This window comes from Pelodiscus sinensis, chromosome 8 (genome assembly GCF_049634645.1).
Source record: "Pelodiscus sinensis isolate JC-2024 chromosome 8, ASM4963464v1, whole genome shotgun sequence".
Classification (NCBI taxonomy): Eukaryota; Metazoa; Chordata; order Testudines; family Trionychidae; genus Pelodiscus; species Pelodiscus sinensis.
The window spans coordinates 5,503,641-5,517,290 of NC_134718.1; the positions used below are offsets into that span (position 1 = coordinate 5,503,641).

At 40.1% G+C, this 13,650-nt stretch overlaps 1 protein-coding gene across 7 annotated transcripts in view; it reads left to right on the plus strand.

Annotated features, from left to right (window-relative positions):
- Positions 1 to 13,650, plus strand: part of MAPK8 (mitogen-activated protein kinase 8) — a 78,518-nt gene that overhangs the window by 54,181 nt on the left and 10,687 nt on the right. For 6 of the 7 annotated variants that reach the window (XM_075934651.1, XM_075934657.1, XM_075934655.1 and 3 more), the window contains 3 exons: positions 1,112 to 1,277; positions 8,627 to 8,698; positions 10,796 to 10,978. In XM_075934651.1, the coding sequence (XP_075790766.1) occupies positions 1,112 to 1,277; positions 8,627 to 8,698; positions 10,796 to 10,978 (421 nt within the window). Of the gene's footprint in view, positions 1 to 1,111; positions 1,278 to 8,217; positions 8,290 to 8,626; positions 8,699 to 10,795; positions 10,979 to 13,650 lie in introns of all 7 variants that reach the window. The other variant, XM_075934656.1, reaches the window with a different exon arrangement.

Consider the following 13,650-nt stretch of genomic DNA (forward strand, 5'->3'; position numbering starts at 1 on the left):
CTTCCTACTTGCCCATAGAACTTAAAATGTTTCTGCCTGCTTGGCCATGTGCTTGAACAGGTAACTGAGCAGGAGGATTGTGCTTCATGGCTGCCAATTAATCAAAGAGGCAGCTCCAATTGGCCAGTTTCTGTCCAGAAACCGGCCAATGGGATTGTGCTGGGAGCAGGAGCAGCGTCTGGATGTTCCCCCCTTTCCTTCCCCCCCCGGACTCATAAAGAGAGAGTGCCCCTGGGGCTGCAGGGCAGGCAGGGGAACCTGCCTGGGGCTCCCCACTGCTTCCACGGGCTGGATTCTGCCCAGGCCTGATGTAGCTCATAGTCTCCCCAGATGCTTTACAAAGTTGAGTTTAAAAGGGGCAATGGAAAATCAAAATGTGATTGTCGAGCTCAGCTGAAGAATTTCAGTTGCAAATCTTCCAATTAAAATGCCTTGAAACTGTACAGGTATTTTCCTGTTTTTAAAGGTGTGTGGTTAACTTCCCGAAGCTTTTTGCAGTGATACAGTCAGTGGTTCCATTTTCATTAAAGTTGGTAAACTAATGACAGACCAAATAATTATTGCCAACTAAACCTTTGCAAGCATGAATTTCCTTCTGATCATTCAGAGAAATTTCTACAGCAAATCAAGAGGTAATGCAATCCAGATTGGTATAGTTACTACACGGTAATTCACTTGAAGAGATGTATTGTAACTATGAAAAGTTTTGCTTTATTAAATTGTAAGAGTTATTTCTAATAATTCAACTGTCCTTGTTCCACTTTGTGTATTATAATTTAAGTGAGCAGTTTGTAACTCTTGTCTCAGTGCTAACATTTCACACTAACCCCAAATTATTTGAAATATTGCTAACCTACCTAGTAACCTTAGTTTTTATTTTCTAACTCTACTTGTTACATAAACTGCTGAAGAATAATGTCAGAGGTTTAATTCTTTAGTTGGCAGAAGATATGAAAATTAATTAATATAAGAGAAAAAATATTGGAAGACAGAAATTATAAAAATGGCCCAGTTTTTCATTTTTTTATGTCAGTGGTTATTTTCTTTAAGATGTGAACTACAGAGTGTTTTGTTCTTGTCTTAGCGGTCATATATGATGTTTCTTTTTAAGGATTTAAAGCCCAGTAATATAGTAGTAAAATCAGACTGCACTTTGAAGATTCTTGACTTTGGACTGGCCAGAACTGCAGGAACTAGTTTTATGATGACGCCTTATGTAGTGACTCGTTACTACAGAGCACCTGAGGTCATCCTAGGGATGGGATACAAAGAAAACGGTCAGCAAATATAGTCTTTCTTTGACATAGCTTTTATTTTTTGTTTGGCAACACCACATTTTACATGTTAATGTTTTTCGAGCTGTAGAAACTTTTTAAAGTAACACTGACCAAAATATAGAATATGGTTACACCCAGTAGTTCATATTAAATAAAAGCTATTACAAATGTTTACATTTGGTCTCAAATAGAAATTGGGGGTCTTGTTTGTTTAAAAAGATAAATAACCTGTTTGGGACAGTGGTTTGTTTTCACCTGCAAAAAGTGAGAAATGCACATTTTCTATATGTACTACCTGCCTTGATCTACAGAATATCCTGGGTTGTAAGTGCATCACTGAACATGTTGATAACTGTAATGTGAAAGCAAATAATTCTCCTAAATTGGCATAAAAAGGCTGCATTGGAATATGGTGGTTCTTGAAAGAGACACTCCACGAAGAGGGATATGCAAGCTGAGCCCACTTACTGCTGGCATTGATTGGTTTCTGTTTTAAAATGTGCCAGTTCAGTTGGGATCCATAGCAAGTTATAAGTTTAGAGATCCAAGGAAGTCCATGAGGTAGGCCAGAGTTTTCTTGCAGGCTTTTTTTTATCACCACTGGTTGGTGATACTTTCCCTCTGGCCCTTCATCTGTAATATATTAGTAGTAGTAAAAGAAGGCAAGAGGGATGCTAGACAACATTTGCTGGAGCGGAGTTACGCATTCAGGGAATATCAGGAATGTGTAATACCTTTCTCCCGGTGTGTAATACCCTGGCCATCATTCCTGAAATACCAACATTCTGTTCCCTGTTCTGCCAGTGGCTCAGTGGCCTTGCCTATTCATGGGGAAAATTTCCCTTTCTTGCTGTCACTAGTTCAGGTCCACCATAGGGGAGCCCAGTGTGTGAGGGTCACGAGCTGCTCGGGCCTTATTGATTAGACCAACTCTGAGTGTGGTGCTTAAAATGCTGTCCGCAGTTATCAGAGATGTGTTCCTTGGTTGGCCCCACGGGGCAGGCAGCAGGTTGGGCTGCGCGGGGCTCGCCGGGTGGGGGCAGGCTCTCATGGTGCGTGAGCGGCTGGCACTCCCCCTTCCCTGGAAGCAGGTTGGGCTACACCGTGCCCGGCAGCTGTGGAAGGAGGTGACACTCCTCCCTGCACACACAGGAGGCAGGTGGGGGCTCGGAGTCCTTTGGGACTTTGAATCCATGGGAACTTGGTTTGGGGGGAGAGGCAAAGCAGCCTCAGCACCCGCCCCCTGAGGGTGCCATGGACTAGACCCCTGTGGGACCCCACCCCCTGCAAGGCTGGACACCCTGGGGTCAACCACCTACCCATCCGCGCCTTGGTGTGCTGCATCCCTGGCCCTCCTTTTCCCTGATCTCCCTCCCCCCCAGCCACCTTGACCCCAGCCTTATTCCCAGGGCTCCCTGCCCTTCATCTCCCGGAACCCCCTCAGCCACTCTGCCCCCCAGTTTTAGCCCCAGGCACTCTTTGTACCCATCTCCCTGCCTCTTGCCAGAAACCCTACCCCCAGCCTGCTCCTGCATCCACAGTTGCTTCTTGTACCCTCCCTTGATCCTGCTCACTCCCCCTGGCCAGACACTCTCTGACCCTACTCCCACCCTGCTTCTGCACACTATCTTGCACCCTCACCCCCTTCTATACCCCACCTACCTCCCAGATCCTGCACCCCATCCCTATCATTGGTGGGTACCAGTGACATAGAGAAGGGTAGCAGAGACATCCTGGAGGCCAAATTTAGGCTGCTAGGAAAGAGACTGAAATCCAGGACCTCTGTGGTGGCATTCTCAGAAATGCTTCCAGTTCCACGCACAGAGCCAGATAGGCAGGCAGAGCTTCAGAGTCTTAGTGCGTGGATAAGATGATAGTGTAAGGAGGAGGGGTTTAGCTTTATAAGGAACTGGGGAAACTTTTGGGATAGGGAGAGCCTATACAGGAAGGATGGGCTCCACCTAAACCAAAGTGGATCCAGACTGCTGGCAGTTATCATTAAAAAGATCACAGAGCAGTTTTTAAACTAAGAGCAAACTAAGCAAACAGGAAGCATTAAAAAGGGGATAGAGAATAAGATGGAGAATATCTTATTGCCCTTATCTAAATCCATGGTACACCCACATCTGGAATACTGTGTACAGATGTGGTCTCCTCATCTCAAAAAAGGTGTACTGGAATTAGAAAAGGTTCAGAGAAGGGCAACTAAAATGATTAGGGGTTTGAAACAGGTCCCATATGAGGAGAGATTAAAGAGACTGGGACTTTTCAGCTTGGAAAAGAGGAGACTAAGGGGGGGATAGGATAGAGGTCTATAAAATCATGAGTGGTGTGGAGAAAGTGAATAAAGAAAAGCTATTTACTTGTTCCCATAATATAAGAACTAGGGACAACCACATGAAACTAACGGGCATCAGGTTTGAAACAAATAAAATGAAGTTATTCTTCACACAGTGCATAGTCAATCTGTGGAACTCCTTGCCTGAGGAGGTTGTGAAGGCTAGGACTGTAACAGGGTTTAAAAGAGAACTAGATAAATTCATGGAGGTTAAGTCCCTTAATGGCTCTTAGCTAGGCTGGATAAGGAATGGTGTCCCCAGCCTCTGCTTGTCAGAGGGTGAAGATGGCTGGCAGAAGAGAGATTGCTTGATCATTACCCTTTCGATTCACTCCCTCTAGGGCATCTGGCATTGGCCACTGTTGGCAGACAGGGTACTGGGCTAGATGGACCTTTGGTTTGACCCAGTATGGCCATTCTTATGTTCTTATCCCTCTCACTAGCAGCCCTATCCTGCACACGGACCCCCTCATTTTTGTCCCCATCCCAGAGCCCAAAGGGGTCCATAAAATCCACTAATTTCAGAACCCCAGAAGAGTAAATCTGGCCTATGGGAAGCCCCGAACCTCAGTCCTCCCTGTCCCTTCCCTTCCCCTTGCCCCGTGGGGCTGGAATGCCAGAGGAGTGAGGTGTCTCAGTTGGGAGCTACATCAGTGAGGGTTGGGAGTTTTTGGAGTTTTTTTTGCTTCTCATTTGTGTGGTCCCCAGCTGATTTTTTTTTTTCCCCTGTGGGTCAGTGGCCCCTGATGCACAAAAGTTTCCTCACATCTGCCATAAATGAAGAAAACTTTGAAACTTTTTGTGTTGGACATAAATTAATATTTTACTTAAAATGAAGTTTGACAAACTAACATGAGAAAGTTAAAACCCTTAATCTATTTAATCATTTAAATTAAACCAGTCTCCCTAGCTGCAGCACTAACAAAATGGCTCGAGCATAATTATGTAATTAATGGTGAGTTTCCATTAGCAACCGTTGGTCCGTGGAAAGGTTTATATTGAGCCACGTGGTGCACAGCCAAAAAGTTTGAGAGCTACTGCTCTAGGCTTATCACAGCTACTGTTTGGGCAAATCAGTTCGTCTTGATTTCTGCAGATTGTTTTAGGATTTACAAGCGCAGGTACAAAAACCAGTCACCTGCTCTTATGAAGGCTGCAGCGGCACTGATGCAACTACACCACTGTAAGCATGCTTGTGCTGCCACTATAAGCCAACCGGAGAGAGCTCTGTTGGCTTAATTATTTCAGCCGTGAGTGGTGCTGGCTATGTTGGCAGCATAGTGCTGTCCACACTGGCACTTATGTTGGTGTAACTTACGTTGCTGGAGGGAGAAGAGGAGTTTATTCACATCCCAAAGCAGCATAGATTATGACAACTTAACCTGTAGTGTAGACATTGTCTAAGACAATGATGAAACAGTTACTCCAGTTGGGTGAGTGATTACGTGGTGTTTATATTTTTTTTTCCGAGTCTAGAACTATTTTCCTCCCATCACTGTTAATTTGTATGGGGGCAGGTGTTCCCCCAAAATGCTGTATGAAGGGCTAGGTAAAAGAGCTATGCGTTGTTGTTCTTTAGAAACCCAACGCTGAGTGCGGCTAGCGAGGAATGAAAGTTTTTTTTCCCCACTCTGAATTTACCTAGCTGATAAGGCTAGGTCAGGCACTTATTTCCTTTTTTCTCCGGGGCTTTAAAGTGGCTAATGAGCAGAAACGTTAAAAGTGAACCTATTTAAAAAACAGAAGTTTTTCCCCGAGTAGCATTCATTAAAAGCAATGTCACACTGTTTGCATTATTATGGCCTGTTGTCTCATACGTAGTTGTACAATGTAAATCCCAACATGGCAGCAGATTTCCCTTTTAAAAAACAATTAAAAAAATTAAGACTTGTTTTTTGGAGGGCTTATAGTATTACTAGTCTATTGACAGGAATTATAACCCACTGTAGAATGGATAGACTATAATGGTTAGTACAGATGTCTTCTAAAATAACTTGTATACTTAAACATTTAAATGTCAGATTTCCTGGTGCACCAAAGCAGACTGAGAGAGCACACTGGTCAGTTAACAAGTGGAAATACAAGCTGGGCAAATTAAGGACCAATGTCATATGGTCACATTCTCCATGGCTGTGTCTACACTGGGCCACTTATTCCGGAAAATCAGCCGCTTTTCCGGAATAAGCTGCGAGCTGTCTACACTGGCCCTTGAATTTCGGGAAAAGCAACGACACTGTACTGTACAAAATCAGCCGCTATTCCGGAAAAACAATTCTGCTCCCGCTCGGGCATAAGTCCTTATTCCGGAACACTGTTCCGGAAAAGGGCCAGTGTAGACAGCCCAGTAGTCTTTTCCGGAAAAAGCCCCAATCGCGGAAATGACGATCGGGGCTCTTTTCTGGAAGAGCGCGTCTACATTGGCCACGGACGCTTTTCCGGAAAAAGGGCTTTTCTGGAAAAGCAGCCTGCCAATGTAGATGCTCTTTTTCCGGAAATACTTATAACAAAAACTATTCTGTTTTAAGCATTTCTGGAAATTCATGCCAGTGTAGACACAGGCCATGGGTTTCTTGTTTAGTGGGGTGTGGGTTTTTTTTGGTATGGAATCTTAATTTTTGAAAAAATTTAAAAAGTACCAGACCAAAAAATTGTTAAAATGGAGTTATAGTTCAGCATGTGTTTGTAGCTTAAGGACAAAAAACCTTAAAGGGATCTTGTAGTTATCTAAAACCAAGGATTGTAAATCCAGGAAATTCAGACAACCTTGTAATTTTTTTACCTTTTATTACCACTATTTAATATCAACTTTACTTTCACTTTACCATATGTAGGGATTTTAGACAACAGATCACAATTAAAAGAATAGGAAAAGTGATATTAAAATGTCCCATCAGAATCATCTTGGACCCACGATCTTTTATTCCAAACTTCCTGAGACCATCTCTTAAGGCTTAATTCCATTTTAGCGTCACAACATCTTTGTAAAGAAACCTTTGTAACTGACAGAGTTTTTCAGAGCAAACTTTTGGAATTTTTGAAGGGTGAGCAAAGAATTTGTTTCTAACATGAACTCATTTGAGCCTGTTAAAATCCCTGGTATTTGTTGCATGATCAGAAATCCTTGATGCTCATATACTGTTGTTCTTTGCTCACTCTCCACACAATTGACTTTATCGCTGTGAGCCCAAACTATCTTCAGTATGTTTCAGGTGCATTTCTCTTCAAGAGAGTAAAGGATTGCTTTGCAGGTGAAAAGACCAAAATTCAGAATTTCCATTAAACTGTTGAGAACAAAATTGCACTGTTCTTAAATACTTGAAAACTATTTAAGAAGACAGTGTTAACACAATTTTCAAAAGTGGTGATTTATGTGCCACAACTTATGTAATTATTATCTGGGATTTACAAGCAGTAAACTTTTCAAAAATGAACCAGGCCCTTAATTTTAACACCTAATATGTAAAGTTGTGATTGTAATCAGGAGATTGATTTAGGAAATATTTTAGAGGAACTCTTAAACAAGGGGAAAGGAAATATTTTGAGTAAAAAGTGTCTGGCTGCTGTAGTTTAACTCAGTACTGTTACACATGCTTTCTATTATGCAAGTGTTCTCATTTAAAACCCATTGTTTTCTACTTCAGTGAAATTCTAAGCTGACAAGGAGTAAATTGTAATACAAATTTATCACTGATTTCAAGAAAACCCTTGCATAAAAATCAGCAACAGTAGCAAAGAAAATTGGGATAGCTGTAAAAAGTAAACTTCTACTGTAGTGGGGATGTCTTCCAAGGTGGCTTGAGTTTTTTTTTTTTTAAAGAAAGTGAGAGGTAGGCAGAAAGTCTAAGTACTTTTTATATAAAAACTCGTATTATTATGAGTGTTTGTTTCTTTTGTATCAGACATTATGTTCCATTGTTGCTAGAGGAGTATTTGTCAATCAATCAGTTCTAATCTAACCACTTCCAGGAACAAACTGATCTTTTTAACTGATCCTCTAAAATGCTAAATGATCTTTTATTGCTCTATTCCCTTTTAATTTAAAGGGAGAGAGGACTGCACAGTAAAGCGCTTTTCAGGAAGTACTTTGCAAAAGTTTCTTCTGTTCCCGCTTAATCAAATTTAACCAGTAACTCTTAAATTTTGCTGTAAAAGCATACACTACTGAAACACACTTTCTTCTTTCAAATGGGAATTTCGTTTGCTAGCGTTTAAAATGATTCTTGGAAGCAGAATGAAGCATTTACATACATATATTTATCTTTGCTATTCCGAGCAAATCTGTGTGTGGAAATATTACATATTGTTATTCCAAGCCCCAGAACTTCAAGTTGGGCTTTATACTGACTGACTATGTGCACCTCTCTCACTTTATGTTTAGATCGTGTTTTAATCAAAAGGCTATTCTTCTGACTTTTCTTTAAGCCAGATGAAAAGATAATCTTAAAGATACTGTATATTTAAAATAATTTAATTGCTTAATACCATGATGATTTCTTTCCTTTCTGTGCTGTCTGTAGTTGATAGGATGCAGTCATGTTCTGCTTCTTTAATTTTAAATGACCGTTTGCTTTGCTTTTCCTTCTTTTTGTGCTACAAACATAGTGGATTTATGGTCTGTGGGGTGCATTATGGGCGAAATGGTTTGCCACAAAATCCTCTTTCCAGGAAGGGACTGTATCCTTGTGCTTCTGCAGCAGGTTGAATTAGTTAGATTCACCTTTTAATGTTCTGTCATGGAAATGTACATGGGTCAATTTTTTTCTTAAATGGACATGAATTTTTTGTGATACATTTCAAAAATTGTCGAGGTAAGAACTTCAGTAATACTCAGGCTGCATCTAGCAGTAGGACATAGTCTCTGCTGGTATCGTAGTTAGCGCACAGTCACCTTCACTCATTTCCATTATACACGGCTTTTTATAATTACTTTACGTATGTGTGGATTATTTTTTGTTTTATTTTATTTTAATAACTACCTTTTTATGTTAATGTCATTGCATTTTGTTTTCAGTTGACATTTGGTCAGTTGGGTGCATCATGGGAGAAATGATCAAAGGTGGTGTTTTATTTCCTGGTACAGATCGTATCCTTACCTTTGGCCTAGGATGTAGGTTTGAAAGGTCAAAAGTACTGCAGCAATTCAGTTCTGTGTCAGGCTAGTCTGTCTCCTCCTCTGCTGACTGCTAAGACACTGTTTAAATTACTGTTTCAAAATACCATTTGTGAGTTCATGGATTTTTAGTTCTGATTGTCACAAAGATGTTTATGGGAAAAGCATTTGCAAACTAAACAAATAGCTATACTTGCAAAGCTGCATTTAGCAATTCATGCAAACTAACTTTTAGAAAGACGAGCAGCTATCGACACACTGATGGTTTTTTTTACCCCTTTATTTTTACTTTTGATTTTTATTTGGTGCCTTTGTGTTGCTTCTGAGTGTTGCCATAATTAAGTTGAACTTCTTATGTAGTGCAGTCCTTTTATCGGTTATGTGTCTCGGCTATTGTCTAAATACTTCACCAATGTTTTTTGTGTTTGTAAGCAGACAAAAATTAGAAAAAATTCCTCACCAGTCCAGCTAGTGTCACAATTTCTCAGGTTATGCTTTGTGTGCTACTTTGAAGGAAAGCTCCAGTAATGCTTTTCTTAGCTGAATATATATGATGTAAAATGCAATATAAAAGTGAATCTTCCAAGTATCTTTTAGATATAACTACCAGGCCTGTGTTTTTATTCAGTGAATGAGCTTGTAGTGTCTCTCTGGGCATTGCTATCTTGAAGGTACCTCCAGCAGGGACTTGTTAGATGGAAACTGGACTGAAAGAATCTGCATAACCAGTAGACATTACTAAAATCAGAAGTTTTGTTTGAGCAGAGTTCCATTCACTTCCTCCCCAAAACTTTTTGACTAATTTTATTGGTTAAACCAAGCATTAAATTCTGGATTTGTTGGCTTTAAAGGTAAAGTTACTGGAAGAAGCCCAAATCTGTGAACTTATTTCCTATATTTTCAGATTGAAGTAGAATTATCTGTCTTATTCTAGATCATCCAGCTGCCAGGGCTGCAGTTCTAATGACACTGGCCCTGATTCAGTTTAATATCTTAAATCTATCAGGTTTAGGCTTATAGTTTTATTGACTTCAGTGGAACTTGTTGCGTTCTTAGAATTCAGCACAAGAAGAAGCGTATTGAACTATGGCCACTTCCTGTTATATTAAAAATCAAGAGTCTAAATGTTCAAATATGCATGGCCAGAGTTCAGGTACCTTAATAAAATAGCTTAATTTTTTCACATCTCCTGAGCATCCCCCGTTTCTGTTGAACTTGATGGGAGCTGCAAGTGTTCAGTGGCCCTGAAAATTAGACCCCTCTTATTTATGGATTTATCTTGTGTTCATTCCAGTTTGAAAAACTTGGCTTTAATTTTATTACTTACTGAAGTAATTAAAATTGTTTTGTGTTTAAGACATTTTAAATGAGAACTGCATTAGATTTATGGGGTTTTATTAAATTTGTCTATCTTCCGTAGAAATTTTATAATGTACTCATGGTTGTAATATCTAGCACTTAGGTGAACAGGAGTATAGGCAAAGTTCCCATTGACTTCAGTGTGGCCAGGATTTCACATCTGTTTGGTCCAATGCAACCTCTCTGCTAGCTGGCACACACCTCGTATATTACACAACCAGAGCTCAAGCCATGCTGTCAAGTATATAAATACTGATGAGCGGCGTATGCCTATAATGCCTAACTGATGCCTAGCAACTTTGGTAGTTGAATCTAACAGAACTTGACTGTGTGTGCTCTAGACAGTGATACAAATAGTAAATGTGGTAAAATCAGGAAGTAGGCACTTTATGTAGATTTTTGTTAAACTTATATTTGAGCTTTGCTTTAACTTAGTGGGTTTTTAACTCGCTATACTTTCTGGAAGTGTATCCTTTTGGCTGGTCTGGATATTTTATGGGTAAAAACCAATATTAGCTGCACCACTCATCAGCCAAGCTTACAATTATTCATCATCACTGTTGTCTTTGACAAGTTAGTTCTAGCTGATAGTGTCTTGTTTTTTATTACGGCTTGCTACCTTCATCTCTGTTAGATATTTTACATTGTTTTAACATAGCCTTTATGCTGAATGTTAGACAAGCCATGTTTTTCTTAGCTGCTTGAACTTAGATATTGATCAATGGAATAAAGTTATTGAGCAGCTAGGAACACCGTGCCCTGAATTCATGAAGAAATTGCAGCCAACAGTGCGGACTTATGTGGAGAACAGACCTAAATATGCTGGATATAGTTTTGAGAAACTCTTTCCAGATGTGCTTTTCCCAGCTGATTCTGAGCACAACAAACTTAAAGGTAAGATCTTTGTACATGTCAATTGTATCCTTTTCAGCATTGTATTTGCCTTGTGAATGAAAGTTTAAATTTTGTCCATTGTCAGATGAATCTTTTAAAGAATTAAGCTTTAAAATGGTGTTATCTAGGGATGGGATGTATGTGCTGGGATTACTTTTGATTCTTGAGCTACTGCTGCATATTTTTGTAGCAGCTTCTTTTTTACCCAGAAACAGACATTTTCCTTCTCAATCAACACTACAAGTACTTACAGAGGGATGTGGAGGAAATGAGGTGTGGAGGGAAAAGGCAAAAAGCTATGTAGCCAGAATTCTTATTTAATTTGAGATAATGTACATCTCCTTTGTATGCTGTCTAGCTGTGCCTTTTGGCTCTGGGATCCCTTCATTCTGGAAATAAGAATGTCTTGCTATTAGAAGTCAACTGCTGCTTAGCACAGCAGACTAGCATGGACTCGTTATATCATGTACTCTCGCAAAAGACGATGAACCTGGCAGTTTTTTGAAGCAAATATGGTCTATTGTTGCCTGGTCTTATGGAGCTTTGGAAAAAATTGCTTGAGGCTGAAAAGGAGGCTACAAGGTGCTCGCTATTGTAGCCCCTGCCTGTCCACAGGACAGCCTAGGTTGGATCTCTGAATGGAGATTTGTTATTTCCACTGCCAACCACGGAACAGGCTGACCAGTGCTATGACCATAGACCGCTTAGTGGTAAGAAGATTCCTGAGAAGAGGAAAAGAAAAATGGAAATGTTCAGAAATCTCCTCTTTGCCTCTGTGCTGCTTACATGTGGTGAATGGGTTGGGTTTTTTTGTGGGGTGGGGGGGTGTGGTACCATTTATGTGTGCAGTCAGGGAATTTTGGAAGCTCCACATTATAAACCACTGGCAGTGATGCAGGCTCTTAAACTGAATTCACTGAACTTGAGCGTGGCTTCTCTCCTGTGGCTCACTGTGCTGCCTACAAGATCTTACGTGTGCTTATTTAGACATGGATGTTTAGAGAAAGTAAAGAGTATATATTTAGTGCTGAAAATAATTCACCATTGGAACAAATTACCTAGGGCAGTGGTGGATTCTCCATTACTAACCATTTTATAAATTAATATTGGATTTTTTTTTAAAGATCTGCTCTAGGAATGATTTGGGGGAAGTTCTCTGGCCTGAGCTATGCAGGATCTCAGACAAGATTATTATAATGGTCCCGTCTTTTCTGAATCTTAGGCACTATATATTGAAAAGAGATAATCTAGTATGTCCATCTCTTAACACCACCACTTCCAAGCAATTCTGAGATTTCCCCTACATTATTTTACCTGTTGATTTCTGAGTACTCACGTAATATGGATGCCACCAGTTATCGTGAGAGACTTGTTCTGCAGTTCAGTTCCAGAACCAGAAATATTTCCCCTGATTAGTCTGTAGACATGTTTTCTTAATTTCATCCCTTTACTCCTAATGCTATCTTTGTGGACCACCCTAAATGATTCTTTTCCTCTTTAGTGTTTATGTCCTTCATATTCTTGTCAACGGTTGTTCAAATTCCCCCTCCTGTTAATGTCACAAACCTGAACAGCTTGGTTCCTTTTCCCCTTCATTGCTTTTTCAAGTTTCTCTCTGGATTCTCACCAATTTGGTTTCTTTCCAGCACTAAAGTGCCAAATTACAGTAATCGTTGGTAGCTATTGTTTTGCGACAGGAATATAGCATAAGAGTGACTAGTGTCCCAGGTTCATTTTATGATGTGTGCCATCCAAAATTTCATATCAAACTGCAGGCTCCAACCCAATTGCTTTCTTAGTATTTCTAATTTGTTAAAATAAGAATTTTTTTCTAGACGTACTAGTTCTGTATACTTCCCCTTGTTTAATCACATTTTATTTCCTGTCCATCAAGGTTTATTTCTCTGACCTGATGGAAATTTGTTATGCCTCAGTTCTCAGTCTGCTTTCTAACCACCTCTACCTCCAGGTGATCAATAAAAATGTTAAATAAAATTGGACCCAGCTCTGACAATTTGACTGTATGGTCACAGACGTCTCCCTCAGTTTATTGGTGTCTCTCACCCACTTGCTTAGGGTCTAACACTTTGCCATATTTGAGATCAGGAAGGTTTTTCCCCCAGATCAGATTGCCTGAGATGTTGGGGAGTGGGGAGGTTGACTGCTTCTGCAATGTGAGACATGGGTCATTTGATGGTATGAGTAGAAGCCTTTAAATCATAATTTAAGGACTTCAGTAACACAGCCACAGGTTATGGGCCTATTGCAGGAGTGGGTAGGAGACGTACTGAAGTGTGTAGGAGGTCAAACTAGAGGATCGTGATGATCTCTTCTGACCTTGAAGTCTGGGCCAATCAGCCTTTTTTCATACTTAATCCAGTTTTCACTGCATGTCACTGTGCGCACACGCAAGCCAATTTGAATCCAATCTAGAGCTCAAGTGCTCTGAATTGACTTATCCTTTATGTGATGACAGATTTATTTTGTGGGGAGGGGCACACTGTATTCTTTCATATTAAAAAATAGTTACTGATTAGATTCTAGTTACCAAGTATCTTTGTTCCCCCTTTGTTTTGATGTCCTCCATCACATGGATTTTTTTTTTTAAACTCCTCTGGTAGCTGTCTACCTTCTGATATTTTCCAGAAATAGCCATATCAATAAATCCATCT